We start from the raw sequence: 21,345 nt of genomic DNA on the forward strand, positions 1-21,345 counted from the left end.
CTGCAAACAGCTCCGGGACCGTACAGGAGAGCCGCCTTCATCATTTTGACCAGCTATAAACCCCCACTACCAGCGTATTGTTTAAGTGAAGAGTGGCCGCCTCTTTGCTTAGGGGATAAAAGCGGGTTGTTGTGGGAGGAGGCTCAGCGAGCATCCTAGAATCTCAACCCAGGGCCCCTGCCAAGCGGGACCCTGCGGGACCTTGTACGTGAGTAGGACGTCTGTTGCAGACAAGGGGCCCCAGGAACTCTGGGGTCCCATCTGCTGGCCTCTAGACCGCTAAAGCCCCTCTGAGCCCCCAAGGTTCCCTACAGATGGCGGCGCCCCTTGCTTTCCTCATCTATACCTGCCAAGCAGCACGGGAAAAGATGTACACATTTTAACAAAGACATCGCATCTTCCCAGCAAAATGGCGGTGGTCCGGGCCACGGCTCCCTGAACAACTCACACTTTCCGAGGATTAGTCAGGACTCAAGCAGCGCGACCCCCTCCTCGACCTCCCCGCCAGAACCCCATTTTCCCAAGCTCCCAAAGCTCTCAGGGCCTCTCCTCATCCCAGGGGCCCCCAAGACAGTCTTTGGTTAGAGCCTGCGGGGCAGCTCCTTCATTGTGGACCGCCCCCTCACTGTCTTCAGGGAGCCTTGGGAGGGGGACTGGACCCCCAGGCTGGGCCCTAGGGGTAGGGGCAGCGAGCTCTGTCTCTGACACCCCAAAACTCCTAGGCTGAGGGAGGACTATAAATGAATTCTCAGTTAGGACATACGGAGGATGTGGGGGTCTTTGAGGAGAAGAGGCGACTCGGAGACCCCTCCTCATTCCCTCAGGGGACCCGGGCAGCATTCGGGGTTCGGTCTCAGGAGAGGACCTCGACGCAGAGGTCAGGGGGCGCGCTGGGGGAGCGAAGACAGAGGAGGGGGAAGGGACAAAGTTTGAAAGTGCCCTTCCAACTCTTCCAGGGAAAGTTTCCTTAGGGGCCCCATGGACAGAGAGAGGGTAGAGGTGCGGGGGGCCCGGTGGCGGGATGACCCCCGAGAGGTGACCGGACCCCGGGGGAGGGACCCCTCCCCCCTGTCCCGGCTCGGCCCGGCTGGGAGTCGCCCGGCTCGGGGCCGCGTGTGTTAGTTGGGGCCGCTTTCGGGCCGCTCCGCCGGGCTGGGGGGTCCCGCCGCGGGCCGGGAGCGGGGTCCCCGGTAGCCCCAGGGGGGAGCTTTGCTACAGGGGGTTTCCCGCACCGGGGCTCCCCGGCCCCGCAGAGCCAGCCCCCGGCAAAGGGGAAATGTGCCGGCGCGCCAGCGGTCCTTGGCGCCGTTTGGGGCGCGTGGCGGGCGCGGGGGGCGGCGGCCGGGCCGGCGGGACGCCCGGTGGGGGAGCCCAGAGAGCCAGGCAGCGGCCCCGGGCGGCGGCGGGGAGCGGGAAGGCCCGGGCCGGGGGGAAAGGTCGGATTTGCTCAGCGGAAGAAACACAGATGGCGGCGGCGCGGCGCCATTCCGGGCCGGGAGCAGGCAGCCAGCAGCGCTGTCCTCACCGCGGTCCGCCCGCCGCCGCTAAATACCCGGATGCGCCGCCCGAGCGCCAGACGCGGAGCTGGGAAAAGGGAGGCAGAGGAGGCGGAGGCGGAGGCGGAGGCAGACCCGGGCGCCGAGACCGACCGACAGACCGGCGAGGCTGGGCCACGCAGACCCGGCCCAGCGAGTTCCTCCCGCGACCCGACCAAGGTCCCCGAGAGACGGCCTCGGACTGGCCTGGGAGCCAGAAGCGCCAGAGCAGATCCCGAAGCAGGCTTTCCTCGGTTTCCGACGAGGGCTGGCCCTTTGGAAGGTGCCTTCTTCAACAGCAGGACCAGGCAGGCCACCATGACCGAGAACTCCACATCCACCCCTGCGGCCAAGCCCAAGCGGGCCAAGGCCTCCAAGAAGTCCACAGACCACCCCAAGTATTCGGACATGATCGTGGCTGCCATCCAGGCGGAGAAGAACCGTGCTGGCTCTTCGCGCCAGTCCATCCAGAAGTACATCAAGAGCCACTACAAGGTGGGTGAGAACGCCGACTCCCAGATCAAGTTGTCCATCAAGCGCTTGGTCACCACTGGGGTCCTCAAGCAGACCAAAGGGGTGGGTGCCTCGGGGTCTTTCCGGCTGGCCAAGAGCGACGAGCCCAAGAGGTCAGTGGCCTTCAAAAAGACGAAGAAGGAAGTCAAGAAGGTGGCCACGCCAAAAAAGGCCGCCAAGCCCAAGAAGGCTGCTTCCAAAGCCCCAAGCAAGAAGCCCAAAGCCACCCCAGTCAAGAAGGCCAAGAAGAAGCCGGCTGCCACGCCCAAGAAAACCAAAAAACCCAAGACTGTCAAAGCCAAGCCAGTCAAGGCATCCAAGCCTAAGAAGGCCAAACCAGTGAAGCCCAAAGCCAAGTCCAGTGCCAAGAGGGCCGGCAAGAAGAAGTGACAATGAGGCTTTCCTTGTGGACACTCCTGCCTGTCTATTTTCTGTAAATACTTTTCTCCTTTCTTCTCTCTTGATCCTCATCTGCAACCCTTTGCCCCTTTTCCTTCTGACTTTGTAAAGAGACAGTTTGTATTCCTCAGAAATTAGGGAATAATTCATTTTTCCTTAACCAATCACGCAAGGACAGCAACAACAAATCTCATCTCTGTAATGATGAGAATGTACTTACATTTTGTTTTGTTGATTTGTTACTAATATGCTTATGGTTTGGGGATTTGGGTGGGTTTGTGTGTTTTGTTTAGTTAGATGGTTGGTTCACTCTGAAGGTAAAAGTCGGGGGGAGGGGGAGAATGGGCAAGGCAGCTTCTTGTGGCTAGATGACAGGGAGCCCAGGAATTGTAAGGTTTGTAGGAATACCTATGAGGCCATCGAGTTTTCTTTAAGTTGAGCACTGCTTGTGAGAGTTTCAGAACCTAGGCGCGGAGGAGAGGGGTGGCAGCAGCTGGACGGCAGAGGAGGGAGGTGGAAAAAAAACGCTCTCTAGGCTGCCTTCCACCTCCCAGTGGTGAGCAGTGGGGCGTCCAAATCCAGTTTCCTTGTCACTTCTGTTAAGTCTGCCCCAGTGGCCTCCCTGTTGTCTTAGGGACGTGGAGGGGGGTTGAAGTGACAGCTGGTCCGAGAAACTGTGGCTTCTCTCAGTCAGCTGTAAACTAGCCACTGGGGGTCGGGGGGGGTGGGGGGGTGGTCTCTGGCTTCCAAAAGTCTTGTTATAAACAGGAGTGGAAACTTTGGGGGAAGGGTGGAGAGTCATTCAGCCAAGTGCCTCAGTGTGCCCTGTTGAAACTTGGGTTTTTCCACACAATTGGATTGTATCCTAGGAGAACCTTTTTTCTTTTCCCCTGATTTTTGGTTCCTCCTGTACAGGAGGTGGCTTTGCTTAGCAGTCTGGTGGGGCTCCGTCCCTGCCGCCCACTTAAAAACCTCCCGACCTCTTTACTTCTGAGTCTTTTATAAGTAGTTGTAGATGGGGGAGAAGGGGAGGGAGGGGAGTGGACAGCAAGACATACTGCAGTCGACTTTGAATTGCTAAGTAGTTTTACAGAGCTAGGTCTGTGTGTATGTGTGTGTATATGTATATATACATATCTAGGGCTAGTACTTACGTTTCACACCCGGGAGCTGGGAGAAAAAACCTGTACAGTCGTCTTTCCCTTGTTTTTAATAAAATAGAAAAACGCGCAATTGCGCGTCCCCCCCCCCCCCGCCTCCTTTTTGTTTGTAAACAAGTGTTATTTGTGCCTGGAAGAATTTGCTGTCTTTGTAATTTTCAAACTTTAAAATAAAATTGAAAAAAAAAAACCTGAGCGATGTGTTTTTCCATACTTCTAAGACTGGAGGAAAATGCGGAGCAATTGGACTGGCGAGCAGTGGGGGAAATCTGGGGGCGTTTGCACCTGAGAACTGGGGAGGGTTCCAAGAGCTCGACAGAACCCGGGAAACGCTAGGGCCGGAGCGTACGGAATATGCCTCACCCTGCTTCTAGGCGTCTGCTTCCGGCGTCCAGAGGGCATCCCCTAACCTTCCGAGAGGTGGGTGTGGAGGCAGGGCATGGGGATGGGGTGGGGGTCTGGTTGGCCCGGCCCTGACTTGCCTTCCAACCCCCGTCGCCTCCCCTCCCCCGACACGGACAGCTCCAGTCTCAACTTACAAATCAATCCACTTTCGTCCTCTGCAGATCCCGCCAGGCCCCGCCCGCCTATCGCGGGGTCCGCCTCCCCTGCCCCGTAGCTGAGCCCTTCTCACTCCGATTGGCTGCCGGAGCCCGGCCCCCGCCACGTGATCAGGTCGCGGCCGCAGTGCGCAAGGCCGGGAGCGGGCAGGCGAGCTCGGGCGAGGTGGGCAAGATGTGGGCTGGCCGCGTCCTCCGCGCTGCGCTCTCCGGGGCCCCCCGCGGCCACCGCGCGCAGTCAGCGCTGGCTCAGCTGCGTGGCATCCTGGAGGAGGAGCTGGAAGGCATCCACGGAGCTGGCACCTGGAAGAGCGAGCGGGTCATCACGTCCCGTCAGGGGCCGCGCATCCACGTGGACGGCGTTTCCGGAGGTAACTCCCCCTCCTCGGAATCCTCAGACCTGGCCGGTGTTCGAGGGCCGTTCTGAGGCTTTCGCTGAAATGGAGGTCCTGGAGGCAGTGGGCGGGCGGGAGCGCACACGTAGCCGCTGGACCCTTTCCCATCTATCAGGCCGACTTGCCGCTTCCCACAGTTAACTCTAACCTGGTTAGACCAGTTTCCACGGAGGCAGGTAATTTGCCCTTTGAGCACCTTTTTGGCTTAGAGGGCAGGGCTGGATCGATCTAGCCCTATGAAAACGTGAGAAAGAGAGACAGACGGCTGGCTCCCACCGTACCGCTTCAAGGAAGGGTGGTGAGAAGGTGGCAACAAGAAATCCCGCATTTCTGGAGCTGCTGCTTTGTTCAGGCTTCTACTAATTGCAGCACATGGACTCCTGCAAGCGTCAAAACGTGGGAATGACTAATCTCGTTTACAGACGAAGAAGCTGACGCTCAGAGATGTGAAGTGGCTTGCCTAAAAGGCCCCAGCTAGCTGCAGGCAGAGCTGGGCTTTGGTCTAGATCTTCTGGTATATTGGAGCTGGCAGGTCAGCTAAATGGCCATAGAGACCAACTTCCTGGCCAAAATCACAGGGAGCAAGGGGCTCGAGGGCTGCTGCGGAAGTCACACCATGAATTGGCCCACCAGGCCTCCTTGGTTTCTGCCTCATCAGTGGTCACTACTGTTCATCTTGTCTGTGCCAGGCCCCAAGTGGGTGCTGGTTACAAACAGGCCCCCCAAACTGCCTTCTGCCAAGGAAATAGGCATGGAATCCTTGGTGCTGTTGTGCTCATTTGAAAAACAGAGGTCCTAGGAAGTCTCTACCTCTCCCCAGGGAAGCTTGGAGCAGGTCAAAAAATGGGAAATTAGGAGACCTAGGTTCTCATCGTGTTTTTGCCCCTCCCAAGCTGAGTAAACCTTGCCCTCTTGAAGCCTTAGTTTCCTCCCCGGGTCACCTGTGTTCACTTTGGGCTTTATAATTCAAGGGTCAAGGTCTCAGAGGCAACCCAGCTGGGCATGCGGTTCTGTACCAGGCAGCAAAGTCAACTGTGTAGAGTTTGGGGACCAAGGCAGGCCTCTGACGCAGCCCTCTTCTTTTACCCACGAGGAAACCAAGGCCCAGATGAGGGGTTGCTGGTGGTCTTCAGGGACAGAAGAAGCCAGTGAGGAAGAGCTGGTTCCTCTGGGTGAATGTGATCCCAAGCCAGAGTCTAAACTTCTCATCTTTCAAGGCGCTGCTCTGAGAGTCCTTTTCTAACCCTCCCTCTCCTGTAGCTGTTGGATCTGGTGCTTCCGAGGGGCTCCCAGCTCCCCATCCTGGCCTCTGCCCCCAGGACAGACCATGCTGTGTGGTTGTTGCCTCCTCAAGGGTGAATCCAGGTTCATGTCCTCTCTGAGTCCCCAGGGCCTGGTACTGACACCTTTCCAGGCCCTTCTTGGCCCTGAGCTGCTGTGTCCGTTCCCCCGTCCTCCACCTCAGGAATCCTTAACTTCTGTGCCAACAACTACCTGGGCCTGAGCAGCCACCCCGAGGTCATCCAGGCAGGTCTGCAGGCCCTGGAGGAGTTTGGAGCTGGCCTTAGCTCTGTCCGCTTCATCTGTGGCACCCAGGTACACAGTAGGTGTTGCCCAGGCCGGGGACGGGCGGGGAAGGAAGGGGGGGTGGTCCCCAGCGTTGGGCGCTGACCCCAGATGTCTGCTTCTGCCGTTAGCAGGGCTAGTTTAGGCAGCTCAGCTCATCCCACTAGAGCTGTCCACTCGAAAGGCTGGTTTCCGGCTTCTGTTTTTCTGTGAAGCCTTGGGCAAGAAACTTTCCCTCTCTGAACATCCATTTCCCCACCTGCAAAACAGCTCCTTACACCTGTTCCTCTTCGAGAAAGGAAGAAGAGAAGGCAGGGATTGAGAAGAAGGTTTCCGGAGCTATTCTGCCTGATCTCAGTTCCCAGCACCATTTATTGGTTCTGGTACTGTGGGCAAGTGTCTTAACTTCTCTGTGCCTCAATGCCTTCATTGGTAATGTGGGGATAATTTTACTTAACAAAATTATCCCAAATTAAAGAGTTAATACATGTAAAAATGCTTAGAACAGTGCCTGGCACATAGTAGTGCTCAATAAATGTTGGTTATTAATTTTATTTTGTAAATGTTACAAAATGAAGTTTTATAAAACATGAAACTTACAGTGCTTGCTATGTGTCAGGTGCTATTTTAAGAACATTACAAATATTAACTCATTAATGCGTATAATAATCCTAAGTGATAAGTGCTATTTTTGCTCCTGTTATAGAGATGAGGACACTGAGTCCCAGAGAAGTCAAGTGACTTGCCCAGGGGCACACAGCCTGTTGTGGTGCGATTTGAACCCGGATGGCCTAGCTCATGAGTCAGTGCTTCTGAGTCCTTGTGATTATTATTACTTGTCCTTTCAGAAAGGTGAAGGTGAAATGAATGGAACTTTTGACTCCCATCCAGGGCACTTTAGACTGGACAGCTTTCAAATCTAAGAATTGGAGGCCCAAGTGAACCTAGAGTTACTTATATAATCCTCTTCTTTGCCATTAAGCAACAAAGAAAGGCACTCAGTTTGATATCGGGGAGACACATCTTCCTTTGTCATTAGCACCCATAATTCTACCATCAAACCCCCATTATAAAACGAAGACCCAACCAGGAAGAAGAGCACCTTCTTAGTGGGCCCCTAATTCCTCAGTGGGAACCATGTGCCAGATTCCTGTTGGCTCTGGGTGAACCTTGTGGTGCAAAAAGTAGGAGGAGGATCTGTTTGTGGCCCTGTGAGCCTCTGTCCCCAGGACCTGTCCCAAGTGGCCCAGAAGGCATTAACACCTGTTTCACTCACTTACTTCAGAGCATCCACAAGGATCTAGAAGCAAAGATAGCCCGCTTCCACCAGCGGGAGGACGCCATCCTCTATCCCAGCTGTTTTGATGCCAACGCCGGCCTCTTTGAGGTGTGTGAGGCCACAGGTGGGAGTTGGTGAGACCTGCGAGGCTGTGGAAGGCTTGGGAGTGTGCAGTCCAGAGAACTTGGCAGGATGCCAGTACCACGCCTAGAGGCTCCAGTGTCTATTTCTTACGGAGGTCAAGGTTGGGCCAGTAGGTCTCCAGGAGGAATCCTGGGGCTTACAAGGAGGCCAGCTTCCAGGGCATTTGGAGGGTAACCTGTTTCAGCTGGAAGGCTAATTAAGGGTGTTAGGGGCCACACATTCACCAAACATGTTCTCACCTCCTTTTGCTAGAGCAAAGCCCCTGATTCAGCCCAGTCCTGGGGCCCTGGGGACCAAGATAGAGGCAGAGGGCTCCTGGCCTCCCTGCCGAGCAGAATGCCCTGGTTGGCAGTGAAATATTGATTCAGGGGGAGTCATGAGGGAGGGAGAACCCCAAGGTGGTTGGGTGATGGCTCTTCTCCTAACTGCCTTCTGCCAGGCTCTGCTGACCCCGGAGGACGCAGTCCTGTCGGATGAGCTGAACCATGCCTCCATCATCGATGGTATCCGTCTGTGCAAGGCCCACAAGTACCGCTACCGCCACCTGGATATGGCCGATCTGGAGGCCAAGCTGCAGGAGGCCCAGGTGGGGCAAGGCCTAGCAGTTCTAGGGGCCAGGACTGGGCTTATCCTCAGTCTTGCTGCCGCACCCAGCACTCCCCCCACCCCCACCCCCCAGTGAAGGGAGCGAGGCTTACAGAGGCCAACTTCTCACTCACAGGCAAACAGCCTGAAAGTTCGAAACAACCAGGATTTGAACCCAAATCCTCAGACCCAAAGCTTTATTCCATTGCGCAATACTGCCTTGAGTTTTAGTAAGCACCTTATGTGTGGCAGGCCCCTGCTAGGCATAAGGGTGGGATGAGCTTATGGGCAGAACTGGCCACACTCCATCCTGCCCTCTGGGAGAGGAGACTGCGAACATTCTTCCTGCCCAGTGCTGAGTGTGGCTCCAGACTGCCCTGGAAGAGGTGGGTAAAGCTCAGAGAGGCCCCAGTGAAGGAGAGGATGTACCAGCCTCAACGTGGTAGTGCTTATGTGCTCATCTCTGTGCTGGGCACTGGGCGAGCTGAGCCTTTAGAGCCCCGAGCAGCACAGAGAGTGAGTGGTTTGGCCCAACTCATGATACCGGCCACCTTCTGTATCTTTCCTGCAGAAGCATCGGCTGCGCCTGGTGGCCACCGACGGGGCCTTTTCCATGGACGGCGACATCGCACCCCTGCAGGAGATCTGTCGCCTTGCCTCTCAATATGGTGCCTTGGTCTTTGTGGACGAATGCCACGCCACTGGCTTCCTGGGGGCCACAGGACGGTGAGAGCACATGGCACCTGAGTCCTTGGGTTGGACTCCTCAGGGCGGGTGGGAAACCGGGAGGCCAGCCCCCAAGCCCAATCCGTGATCCTGGGCACTCAGGTGGCCAGTGGTGGCAGTGGCAGCTTCCCTTGCAGGGGCACAGATGAGCTGCTGGGCGTGATGGACCAGGTCACCATCATCAACTCCACGCTGGGGAAGGCACTGGGCGGAGCATCAGGTGCCTACAGGCTTGTGCCCCTGGGCTCCCCTCATCTACATGCAGGGCCTTGGAAGAGTCTCCGGGAAGGTGGGGAGGGGAGACCTGGGGCTGCAGGGAAGAAGACAGCGGGGACTGTCCTCTCAGGAGGGGCATGGGGTAAGCTCTGGCTCCTGGCCTCTGACTGCCACCCCACCCCCATCCCCACCTCTGTCCTTGTTCTCAGGGGGCTACACTACAGGGCCTGGGTCCCTGGTGTCCCTGCTACGGCAGCGTGCCCGGCCCTACCTCTTCTCCAACAGTCTGCCACCTGCTGTCGTCGGCTGTGCCTCCAAGGCCCTGGACCTGCTCATGGAGAGCAACGCTGTCGTCCAGTCTATGGCGGCCAAGACCCAGCGGTGCGGTCTCGGGCAGGGTGGGGCCAGCGGGGGCGAGGAAGCTGGTGAGGGCCTGCCCTGCGTGCCTGCGCAGGCCCTAGCTCCCTGCCTACAGGTTCTGCCTTTGCCCACCCCACTTCCCCAGCGGGTTGCACTGGGACTCAGCTCTCTTAGCCAAGGGCTGCCTGCTTGCCCACCTCCCTCTTCTCTCTGCCTCTTCCTTCCATTTCCTGGCGCATTTCTCTGCAAATGCTCCCCAAATGCCTCTCTGGGTCTGCATCTCTGCCTTTGTTGGTCCCTCCTGCAGACTTGATCACAAACCTTGGGTCACATGCCCATCAGGAGAGGGTGTGATTGCTCCACAGCCCCCCAGCTCCCTGTGACGCCCAATTTGTGCCCACAGATTCCGCAGTAAGATGGAGGCTGCTGGCTTCACCATCTCGGGAGCCAATCACCCCATCTGCCCTGTGATGCTGGGTGATGCTCGTCTGGCCTCTTGCATGGCAGATGACATGCTGAAGAGAGGTAAAGGGGGCCGGGGCATGAGGAGTGGCTGTGGGTCCTAAAAGAAAAGGAGGGAACCCCTAGACTGTGAATACCCCACTTCCCCCTGCCCTACTGCCCCTCTTAGACCAGCTGTCTGTCCAAGCTTGAAAACCCTAGGCCATGAGGCAGTCCCCTGTCTGAGATCTTGGGCAGCTCCCTTCTCCTCTGTGGTCCTCAGAAAAGGAGGAGCTGTATATCATGCCCCAAAAGCCTGTCTGGCTCTGGTGAGCCCCAGGTTGACTCTCTCTACCCTCCCAGGCATCTTTGTCATCGGGTTTAGCTACCCTGTGGTCCCCAAGGGCAAGGCCCGGATCCGGGTCCAGATCTCAGCGGTGCACAGCGAGGAGGACGTTGACCGCTGCGTGGAGGCCTTCGTGGAGGTGGGGCGGCTGCACGGGGCACTGCCTTGAGTCCTGGGTAGTGACAAGCAGAGCCAAGGTCCCCCTCCCTCCACAGTGACAGAGAGGGGGGCCTTTGACCAGCCCAGGCCAGAGGCTGTGAACTCTGTCAGTCCTGGGGCCAGGCTGGGGTGAGGCCTGTGCTTGTGGCTGTGAGTGCGAAGTAACAGTGTGGAAATTGGCTGTGTCGTGTCGGTCTGCTTTATTCTCTCGGAGCAGCCCCAGTCCTGCGCTGGTCGAAGGATCAGGCAGGAGCTGGGGCTCTGAGGGCCAGCTTCTGAGGACTGTAATAGATCTCAGAGCTGACCGCCTTCCCCAAATTAAGACGGGACCCAGGCAGCTCGGGTAATAGAGGCTGGAGCCACTGTTTGGCTCAGTTGGATTCTTTCCTGCTGTAGAGGGCAGCTGAGCCCCAGCCCTGCAGGCCCCTTCCCGCGCCACCCACCCGCCTACTCTGCAGCCTCCAGAGTCTAGCCTTGGTGAACACCTCGTCCTCTGCTCCGCATCCAAAGGATGGCCTACAGCTGCCCAGATAAGGGGCTGGGCACCCAAACCCATGTTTGGGAGAAGCAGAAGATTCGGCCCCAAAGGAAAGAGTGTCGCTATTGGAGAGGCCCCCGATGGTCTGGAACTCTGTGTTCTAAACTTTGTTCCTGCCTCTGTGGCCTTAGGCAGGCCCCTCCCCCGTGTGTGCCTCGGTTTCCCCCGCTGTACCAAGAGTGGCTGTTATATTGGTATCAGGGCCTTTCCATTTCCGTATTCCCGGGGCCTGCTGGCCTGAAGATCAGCCGCCAGGGGGCGTAGCGAGCTCAGGCTCTGCCATCGCCCCGCCCCCTCCAGACTTCTGGCCTTGGACTCAGCTTTTGCTGCAGGCAAGGCCCCATCCCGCCTTGACCCCGACAACGGCTCACTGCTTCCCTGCTGAAGACGACAGTCCCCTTCCCACAGTTGCAGCCCCTGGTGCTTCTCTCTCCATTGCCCTCCCCACTCAGCCTTACGGGCACCTGGTGGGGGTAAAGGATGGGTTCTCCGTCACCGCGCCTCCAGCTTCAGCATGGTGTGGGCTTGGGAAGCTCGTAGTTTGCTGGCGATAGGGCAGGGAGGATGAAAAGGCCCTTCTTCATTAACGATGGGACCATGTCTCTGGTGTCCCCCAGCCCCAGCCCTCCCTTCAGCCTGGGTGTCTAGGGATGGACAGTCTGGGTGAGCTCTGGCCCAATCCATCAGGATCTTAATGCTGGGATGCTGAGAATCCTAGCCTGTGATCCCGAGGAGCTTGAGGCTGGGGTCCAGGAGTTCGGGGTGCTAGGAGATGCAGCCCCGGGGGAGGGGGCTGCTGTGGCCACATCAGGGGCACAGACACGGGTAGGGCATCTGGCACCAGGTGCACTCCTACAGCAGCAAGTACACACAGCCTGGTGCCAGCCCCTGGCCAAGCCAGCAGCTTGACATGCATGGTCTGCTCAAGCTGGCAGGTCATAGAGGGTGGCCATGAGCAGCCACGGGGTGACAAATCACAGTAGGTGAGGCTGAGATAAGGTGGACCTAGGTGAGGTCCATCAGCCAGTGGCGCACAGTGAGCACCGTTGCGTCCTGTAGTTCCCAGGCGCCGCTGCTGACATTGTGGGGCGGTGGCGGTGCCTCGACACCGTGGGCCAGCTTGTCGCGCTCGAGCACCACATCAGCAGCCAGCTTTCGACTCAGCGTGTGGAGCTGTGCTGGCCCAGGTCCACCGCGGCACAACTCCTCCGCCACCATCCAGAGGGGTCATAGGAGGTGCCAGCAGGTGCAGTGGCAGCTCTGGGCACACATGCTTGGGCTTGGGCACTTAACTGGTCATCGCCAGAGGCCAAGACAGGCTATAGGGCCGAGGGCCAGTCGCGGACAAGCTGCACTTACACACCCTGCAGAGCCTGGGTCTCTGGGGACCACTCTCAGGGCCCACCATCTATCCTCTATGTTGGGTGCAGGGTTCAAGGCCACAGTCACCAGGAGCAGCAGTTGGAGCAATGGAAGAGGGGGTGCCTGGGGCCCGCTGGGACTCGGGCCATAGCGAGGCGCCCTTCCTGCCTGCCCTACAGGTGGTCCCTCTTTGGTTGCCACCATCCTCCCTCCTCCTCTGCAATCAAATCAGCAGCTCAGCCTTGCTGCTGCTGGGAGCTCTTTGCCCTAGTACTGCCGTTGCCCATCCAGAGCTTAGCCTCCAGCAAGGAGGGACATGGTGGGCTGGGAGCGCCCAAGCGGAGGGAGGACAGTGTGTCAGGGACCTTGGGGCTTTCAGGGTCCAGGCCTGCCACATTCGTGAGTCCAGGCTTCTGGGAATCTAACAGTGCATTACTTTCATACAAGGTGGTTGTGGACCCCTAAATTCTTTTTTTTTTTTTTTTTTAATTTTATTTATTTATTTATGGCTGTTGTTGGGTCTTCGTTTCTGTGCGAGGGCTTTCTCTAATTGCGGCAAGCGGGGGCCACTCTTCATCGCGGTGCGTGGGCCTCTCACTATCGCGGCCTCTCTTGTTGCGGAGCACAGGCTCCAGACGCGAAGGCTCAGTAGTTGTGGCTCACGGGCCTAGTTGCTCCGCGGCATGTGGGATCTTCCCAGACCAGGGCTCGAACCCGTGTCCCCTGCATTGGCAGGCAGATTCTCAACCGCTGCGCCACCAGGGAAGCCCACCCCTAAATTCTTAAATCCCACCACACTAAGTCTGGATCCTACAATTCTGCTCTTCAGAGATCACACGATTCTACAATTCTAATTCCTTAATTCAATTTTGATAGCTCTGAATTCAGGTTTGGAGAATCTAGGTATGATCCCTAATGTCTTCAATTCAGTGAGTCTCTGCTTCCAAAAATTTGGGGATGCGCTGCATCTGGGATGGGTGACATGAGGCTTTAGAGCACTGGTGAAAATCCCAGGGCCCATGGGAAGCCAGTTCTGAAGAGTCTCTTCCCGGCTCCTCAGGCCTTCATTACAAGTCCTGGCTTCATCAGCGTCCCCTCAGACTGTTTCCTCTCCCCTTTCACAGACTTCTCCTCGACATTCACCCCACCCTCCCAGCTTCTAGAAAGACACCACACAGTCCTCACCACCTCTCCCCTCCCTTAATTCATTGCAGGCAGCCTTCTGGCCCCACTACACTTGTCTAGTTTTCAACAACCACCTTGTTGCTAAATCCAATGTACCTCACACCCCAGGTGCTGGCCTCTAACCCTCTGGAAGCATGTGGCCATGTGGCCCACTCCTCCAAGAGGTCCAGACCAGAACCCCATGACTGAATGATACAGCCATTCACTAAGACCTAGTAACCTCTTTGGCTCTTGCCTGGACAAGAGGCTCCTAATGGCTCACCCATTAAATCGCTCCCCTTCTATTCATCCTTTTAACCCCAGGCCATAATAAACTAATTACACAATAAATGGGCAGGTCCTGTCCCTGCTCTAGAACCTTCTCTAGTTCCCCATTGCCCTCAGGCTAAAGCCAGACTCTTTGGACAGGCACATAAACCCTGCAGGCTTCAGGCAGACTGAACCCCTGGAACAATCTTAGGGAAACTGATGGGTCTCAGGATTCTCAGGGGCCAGGAAGAGTAGTCCTATCTGAAGTCTGCAGAAAAGGGGCTCCTGGATTCCTAGCATAGGACACCCCACTCAAGACTAGGAGTCCTGGGACTTCCCTGATGGTCCAGTGATTAAGACCCCGCACTTCCAGTGCAGGGGGTGGTCGGGGAACTAAGATCCCACATGCCACACAGCGCGGCCAAAAAAAAAAAAGGCTAGGGGTCCTTTCTGAGCTTGGGTTGGAGCCCTTCTTGGAGCAGGGAGCAGAGACGATGGGGAAGCAGGACCACAGGAGGTGAGAGGGCCAGGAATGGACTGGGCCCTGGGCACAGAGGGGTTAACTACAAAGCGAGAATCTCAGAGAGCGAGATCAATGGGTTACTCGCTGCAGAAAGAGGCAGAAGCAACGCAGAGAGGCAGAGGAGAGCCGGACAGAAGAGCATGCCATCCGGGGGAAACCAGGGAATGAGGAGGAGGTGGCTACTTCTTCGGAAGGAGTGTCCAAGTCCAGCTCAGCAGAGGCGGGCCCTTAAAGGAGAAGAGGGAGCACTGGGAGGCAGACCTGTACCTGCAGGTAGGCACCAAGGGGTGGCCACTGAGCCAGGAGGCAGCTTCAGCCTGGCCGTTTCGCCCAGGATCAAGCGGGAGCCCAGTGCCCAGGGTTGAGGTGGGTGTTGCCCATCCTGGGCTTTGTGGGGACCTGCTGCATGCTGGGGTGGGAGACACAGATATCACCTTTCCTCCCTCCTCCCTGCCTGGCTCCCTTGCCCTTAATACGTCCAGCCACCCCAGAGGTCCAAGCATGTAGGGAGACCCCCAGGTAGCAGTCGATATGGGCCATGGGTGGGGCAGGGGTAAGAGTGAGCACAGCTTGTATAGATGCTCGTGTGCGCACACGCGCGCGCACAGATTGTCAGAAGCACTACCTGTTACAGGCTCTCAGATGAGTGCTCCAGCCTGGGAGTCAGGGTACCAGGGTGGCAACAGCCTCAGATCTGCCACTCAGAGTGTGATATTAGCCTCCCATGTCCCCTCTCTGAGCCTCAATTTCCTCATGTGTAAAAAGGAGGCAGTGACTTATATGGTTCTCTCAGCTGTGCCACTGTCATGCTCTCACTAAACTGGACTATCCAATGACTCAGGTGTGTCACCCATGTTTGGCTGAATTTGACCTATGTCCAAAAGTCTTCCTTAGGACTTCCCTGGTGGTCCAGTGGTTAAGACTCCACCCTTCCAATGCAGGGGGGGGCGGGGGTTCGATCCCTGGTCGGGGAACTAAGATCCCACATACCGCTCCCACATACCGTTGTGTGGCTAAAAAGAAAAAAAAAGCTTTCCCTGTATTTCAGATCCCCATTGAAAACATCAGCTCCTGGGGTTGGAGCTGCCCCTCCCCCCACCCCACTTTACCTGCATCATTGGTTGAAGGTGTCTATCAACTACCTAATCAGCCCTTCATGCCCTGGGCTATGGGGGTGTTCCCTAGGAAACTGAGAAACCCACCTTAGACACCAATGAGACTCTGCCAGGAGCTTGCACAGGGGGTCCCAGTGATAACTTTTGTCTCTGTCCCCCCCCCACCCCCATCCTCCACAAGCTTCCAGCCCACAGGACGTGGCCAGGCCCAGGGTGGGGGACTAGACCCCTGAGTTGAGTGACCAGAGCTGGGGGCTCCTGCCTGAGGACTCCAGCTTCTCTTCCTCAGGTGCCTGTCTGATGGGGAGATGGCTGATGCCCAGAACGTTTCACTAGACAGCCCAGGGAGTATGGGGGCTGTGGCAGTGCCCGTGGTCTTTGCCCTCATCTTCCTGCTGGGCACAGTGGGCAATGGGCTGGTGCTGGCAGTGCTGCTGCAGCCCGGCCTGAGTGCCTGGCAGGAGCCGGGCAGCACTACGGATCTGTTCATCCTCAACCTGGCAGTGGCCGATCTCTGCTTCATCCTGTGCTGCGTGCCTTTCCAGGCCGCCATCTACACGCTGGATGCCTGGCTTTTTGGGGCCCTCGTTTGTAAGGCTGTGCACCTGCTCATCTACCTCACCATGTATGCCAGCAGCTTCACGCTGGCGGCTGTCTCGGTGGACAGGTGAGCTGTGTCGGGGACCTGGCCGGGTCTGGGCTGGGGAGGGAAGACCTGAACAGATTCTCATTGGCCTTAGAAAGGAGAGAATGGGGGACCAAAAAGGGACATGGGAGGGAGAAAAGGAACAGCTCCCCTGGCCCCCACCAACCAGTCTCTGGGCACCTGCAGGGCATGCTTGAGGGGATCATCCTGCCCTCCCCCCCAACTCCATTGGGAGCTTCCAGAGAACATCTCTGTGTCCCAAGTGTTAGCACAGGGCCTGGCACATGATGCTCTGTAAGAGTGAAATGAATGGCAAAAGGAACACACCAATGAATTCATCAGATATTTTATTACCGCCCACACCTGGCTCAGGTTGTGGTCAGACTGGCTTTCATGGCTTGAAACTTGGGGTCAAACCCAGGCTCACTCTCTAGCTGACGACCTCGGGCCGGTCACTTCTCTCTGAGCCTCTGACCCAGCCCCGCTAGGTGCCAGGCGCTGCTCTAAGCGCTTTGCGCGCTGACTCCGTTCATCCCCACAACCTCCCTGCGAGGCCGGGCGCGCGATCCCCCCCTCACTCGCGAGGTTCAGACACGGGCGTCTAGGCGGCCGCCCGCCCGCCTCGCTGACGCCGCGCCCGCCCGCAGGTACCTGGCCGTACGGCACCCGCTGCGCTCGCGGGCCCTGCGCACGCCTCGCAACGCCCGTGCCGCCGTGGGTCTGGTCTGGCTGCTGGCGGCGGTCTTCTCGGCGCCCTACCTCAGCTACTACGGCACCGTGCGCTACGGCGCGCTCGAGCTCTGCGTGCCCGCCTGGGAGGACGCGCGCCGCCGCGCCCTCGACGTGGCCACCTTCGCCGCCGGCTACCTGCTGCCCGTGGCCGTGGTGAGCCTGGCCTACGGACGCACGCTGCGCTTCCTGTGGGCGGCCGTGGGTCCCGCGGGCGCGGCGGCGGCCGAGGCCCGGCGCAGAGCCACGGGCCGCGCGGGGCGCGCCATGCTGGCGGTGGCCGCGCTCTACGCCCTCTGCTGGGGCCCGCACCACGCGCTCATCCTCTGCTTCTGGTACGGCCGCTTCGCCTTCAGCCCGGCCACCTACGCCTGCCGCCTGGCTTCGCACTGCCTCGCCTACGCCAACTCCTGCCTCAACCCACTGGTCTACGCGCTCGCCTCGCGCCACTTCCGCGCGCGCCTCCGCCGCCTGTGGCCCTGCGGCCGCCGCCGTCCCCGCGCCCGCTGCCCCCCGGGCGCCCGCCGCGCCCTCCGTCGCGTCCGCCCGGCGTCCCCAGGCCCTGCCGGCTGCCTCGGGGACGCTAGGCCTCGGGGACGCTAGGCCTCGCGGGCGGCTGCCGACGGGCGGCGGCTGGGGCGGGGAGCCGGGTCGGGAGCCCACCCGCGGTAGAGAGGCTGGCCGGGCCCTTCCGCGCGCGCCTCCGCCTCCTGTGGCCCTGCGGCGGCCGCCGCCCCCGCGCCCGCTGCCCCCCGGGCGCCCGTCGCGCCCTCTGTCGCGTCCGCCCGGCGGCCCCAGGCCCTGCCGGCTGCCTCGGGGACGCTAGGCCTCGCGGGCGGCTGCCGACGGGCGGCGGCTGGGGCGGGGAGCCGGGTCGGGAGGCCGCCCGCGGCAGAGAGGCTGGCCGGGCCCTAACTGCCCGAGGACAGGAATAAACCTTGTCTGCCTCCATTCTGCTGGGTGTATGTCTGTCTGTCATTCCCCTTCCCCCTGGACAGGACGCCCCTAGGGCATGGGGCCAAAGCCAGGAGCCCTCTGAGGAGGAGTGTTTGAGCTGGGGACACTCAGTCCACTGAGTGGACACCCCTGGGCAGTGAAAATGGTTCAACGCAGCCAAGTGCAGGCCCTTAGCTAGGCAGCCCCGAGACGCTGTCCATAACCAGTCTGGCAGGAAGGAGGGCAATCCGTCTGCCCATCTGTATGGGGTGCTACATTCCTCAATCTAATTATCAAAACAGCTTTGCAAGGCAGATACAATCAATTCCACTTTATAGATGTAGACATCAAGAATCAGAGAGGTTGAGTGATTTGTCACATAGCTAGTGTTTGGCAGAGGTTGTGTTCAAACCCACTGCTGTTTAACTTTTTCTACTCAGTAGCACCGAGTATGGTTTTTCCCATTTTTTTTTCTCCTCAGATCCCATGGTTTCCAAGGTTTTTCTTGGTTTTTCCTGATCCTCCATCAGCCCTCCTCCCCAAACCTGCAGCTCCCCACGCTCAACTGGATGCCCTAGAAACTTCAGAGGGCTCCCAGCCCCCTTCCTTAGGAGAGTTCTGCTCAGGTACAGCGAGTGCTGAGGGCTTCCCCCGGCTGTCAAGTCCTAGGTCCATTGCCTGACCCAAACCCCTCACATTATTCTTTCAGTCATTTGGTGCTCCTGGCTACGGGGAGACACTGAGCCACACTCGGGCCACAGCTGGCCTTCCAGCAGCCCTGATTACCCTGTAGCCCCCTCCCTACCTGTCCCTGCACACAGCTGGGGTAGCCTGTGGTGTGGAAACCTCCTAATTAACCAATAAATCAGTCTCGATGGTTGCGGAGCCACTCACTTCCTCCCTCACCGTAAGCCAATAATGTTTATTAGCTTCTGGCCGAGGCCTGAGACCTTCGGCTTCCGTGTCTCTCCCCAGCACACCTCCTGGCTGCTGGGCACCCTGGGAAGGCCCTCCCTGACAGTGGGCAGCTGCTGAAACCTCATCACTGCCTGCCACCTGCCACAGACCCAGGGGTCAGAACGGCAGTCAGCCTTCTCAGGGGGAGGTTGAGACGCAGCTGGGGAGCGACTGCTGCAAGGGCGCAGCACAGGGGCTGACACCTGGTCCTGTGCTCTTTCTCCCACGTCTCTGCCAAGATGTCCCTGGCTGACTCAGGCTGCAGCAGTGGGAGTGTTTCCTGGAGGGCAGGGGGTGTGATGCTGCCGCTTCTGCAGCCCCCAGCGTGGCCTCTGTCTCCCTGAGGCCGTCACTCACACCTCGCCTGGCTCATCCGTGCCTCGTACCAACCCCGGCAGGCAAGGGATATTACCTCTATTTTCAGAAGTGAAAACCGAGGCTCAAGGAGGTGAGGTATGTGACCAAAGCCAAGTGACAGATTCGAGACAGAGCCAGGATCCTAACTGGGCGAGAGGGATGGCTCTCAGGGCAGCCCAGGCAGCGTCGGAAGAACATCTAAGAGCATCTGACAAGGTTTGCTACACGACAGTGGTGAGTGCCTGCAAAATGCAAGTGGGGAACAGAATCTCCTGCGGTTGGCTTATGCTGTGGTTGGTCCAGTCACCCAGCTGGGGTCACCTCTGTGGGCACGGACAGGTGACCGACTGGGAACAGCCTCCCTCTAGGATGGGCAGGAGACAATTGCCCAGCTGGGGAGTGGCAGAGCCAGAGCCTGAACCTGCATGAAACCCCAGGCCCAGGGGAGAGGTTGGTCAGTGGAAGCCCTCCACACACAGTGGCCTGGCAGAGGGACACTCGTACAGCCCAGGCCCTTGGCTGGACCCCAAGGCCTCCTGCTTCTGAAGGGGTCTCTCTGGCCCATTGGAACCAGATAAAGAAGCCCAGACACCCCGACTAATGGAGGGCAGTACAGCCTGCCCAGGGTAGGCACACGGCCGGTATTTGATACATGAGGACAGAGGTGCCAGGGAAGGAAAGACATGACCCTCTCCTTTCTTCTTTCCTTTATCCCTCAAACATGAGTGCCTGCCCTAAGCTAGCCCCTGAGAGGAAGTCAGAGACAGCGTGAATTTGGTCTGGTCTCTGCCTTCTGGGAGCTCTCAGTCTAGCTGGAGAGCCAAATACCAAAAGAAGAAAGGATAGCACTGTGTTATGGGGCCATAACGGAAAAGTACACACAGTTTGAAAGGGCCCGGAGGAGGAAACTCCTGCCTTCCTGGGCAATCCAAGCAGGAGTCCCAGAGGAGATGACATTTAACATGCATTTTCCTGGGAAGAGGTGGGAAGGGCCTGCCAGGTGGAGCAACAGCTTGTGCCAAGGCAGGTACAGGTGGGAGCAGTAAGCGGGCTTGTGTAGCTGAAGCAGGGCGGGGTGGGGCCTGGGGAGCCCGGGAGGGTGGGTGCAGTGAGATCACGTGTGTCTCCTAGGCTAGCTGGGGGGCAGGAACTTCATCCTTCAGGCGGGCAGTGATGCCATCGAGGGTTTTCAGGAGGGGAGGTGCCCTAGGGTTGCTATGTAGAGGCTGGGTTGGAGGTGCCAGGTTGGCAGCAAGGAGCCCAATCCAGAGGCTGTTCTGTGAACCCTGGGCCAGGAAAGCTACCACCAAGGGCCTGGCCTAGGACTAGGAGATTATTTTTGCCATGGCTTTGGCAGGAAGATTGATGGCCTACTGCTGGGTTTGGGCTCGGCCCCTGAGGTTCCTGGGTCTGCTTCAGGGGGCTGACGAAATGCTTGGAAGAGCAGATGGTTGTAATCGTTTGGTGGAGAGAGCCGAGTCCTGCAGGGCCGGAGGCAGGCAACGGGGGCTGGGGTAGAGGCTGAGCGAGCCCTGGCTGCTGCCTCATGGAGAATCCACCTGACCTGAGCCTCCTGCAAGGTCTCAGGCCAGGCTCAGGGCAGCCTGGAGGTCCCAGGGAGGAGCTCCTCTTAGTTGGGGGAGATTTGAATTCTGCAGCCCTCTCACCCTCCTGTTTGTGCAGACCTCTTAGGGATGGGCCTGCAACATTCATGTCTGAACACCTACTGAGTACAGAGTTCTCCTGCAGGAAAGAAAGACAGAAGCACAGGGGATTGTGGGAGCCCAGAGGAGGGCCCTAACCAGCTTGGGGAGGCAGAGAAGACTTCCTGGAGGAGCTGATGCCCAAGCCAAGTCCTGAAGTGGGAGTTAGGACAGGTGGGGAAAGGAGAGATGGGAGAATACACACACAGGCCACCTGGCGTCCTCTACCTGCAGTCAGGCACAGCATGACGAGCCGAGGGCCTGGGACAGGGTACACGGGAGCCCCAGCAGGAAGTGAGGTGGGAGAGGTGAGGGGGGGCAGCCGCAAAGGATTCTGTAAATCCTGTCTGAAACCGAAACTGTGCCTTGTCCTGAGGGCAACGGGGAGCCATGGAAAGGTTTTAAGCAAAAGAGTGACCTGATCAGATGTACTCTTTAGGGAACTCTTTCTGGCTGCAAGGCAGGCTTTTCCTGGGGAGGGAAAGCAGAATGAGACTGGGGGCAGGGAGACCAGTTAGGAGGCTGGTGTGAGAATCCAGAGAGATGAAGACATCCAAGACTCCGGCAGCGGGTGGGGAGACATGGACAGACGGGACAAACACATACGAGGTGCAGCTATCGGGACTAAATGGTGATTAACTGTTGTGGGGTAAGCGGTGTC

General features: G+C 58.3%; 3 protein-coding genes across 3 annotated transcripts; all 3 read left to right on the forward strand.

Annotated features, from left to right (window-relative positions):
- Positions 1–1,560: 1,560 nt before the first annotated feature.
- H1-0 (H1.0 linker histone) lies at positions 1,561–3,785 on the forward strand. The gene has a single exon (XM_068561186.1). It carries the CDS (start codon positions 1,854–1,856, stop codon positions 2,436–2,438), a length of 585 nt encoding a protein of 194 aa, XP_068417287.1. The 5' UTR covers positions 1,561–1,853; the 3' UTR covers positions 2,439–3,785.
- Positions 3,786–4,279: 494 nt separating this feature from the next.
- On the forward strand, positions 4,280–10,565 carry GCAT (glycine C-acetyltransferase). The gene is made up of 9 exons (XM_068561332.1): positions 4,280–4,538; positions 6,028–6,158; positions 7,414–7,515; positions 7,991–8,137; positions 8,708–8,862; positions 9,000–9,082; positions 9,288–9,459; positions 9,842–9,963; positions 10,243–10,565. The coding sequence occupies exons 1-9, from the start codon at positions 4,343–4,345 to the stop codon at positions 10,392–10,394; spliced, it is 1,260 nt and encodes a 419-aa protein (XP_068417433.1). The 5' UTR covers positions 4,280–4,342; the 3' UTR covers positions 10,395–10,565.
- Positions 10,566–15,664: 5,099 nt separating this feature from the next.
- On the forward strand, positions 15,665–17,666 carry GALR3 (galanin receptor 3). The gene is made up of 3 exons (XM_068561659.1): positions 15,665–16,023; positions 16,650–17,290; positions 17,530–17,666. The coding sequence occupies exons 1-3, from the start codon at positions 15,665–15,667 to the stop codon at positions 17,664–17,666; spliced, it is 1,137 nt and encodes a 378-aa protein (XP_068417760.1).
- The last annotated feature ends 3,679 nt before the right edge of the window (positions 17,667–21,345 follow it).

This window comes from Eschrichtius robustus, chromosome 13 (assembly GCF_028021215.1).
Source record: "Eschrichtius robustus isolate mEscRob2 chromosome 13, mEscRob2.pri, whole genome shotgun sequence".
Classification (NCBI taxonomy): Eukaryota; Metazoa; Chordata; class Mammalia; order Artiodactyla; family Eschrichtiidae; genus Eschrichtius; species Eschrichtius robustus.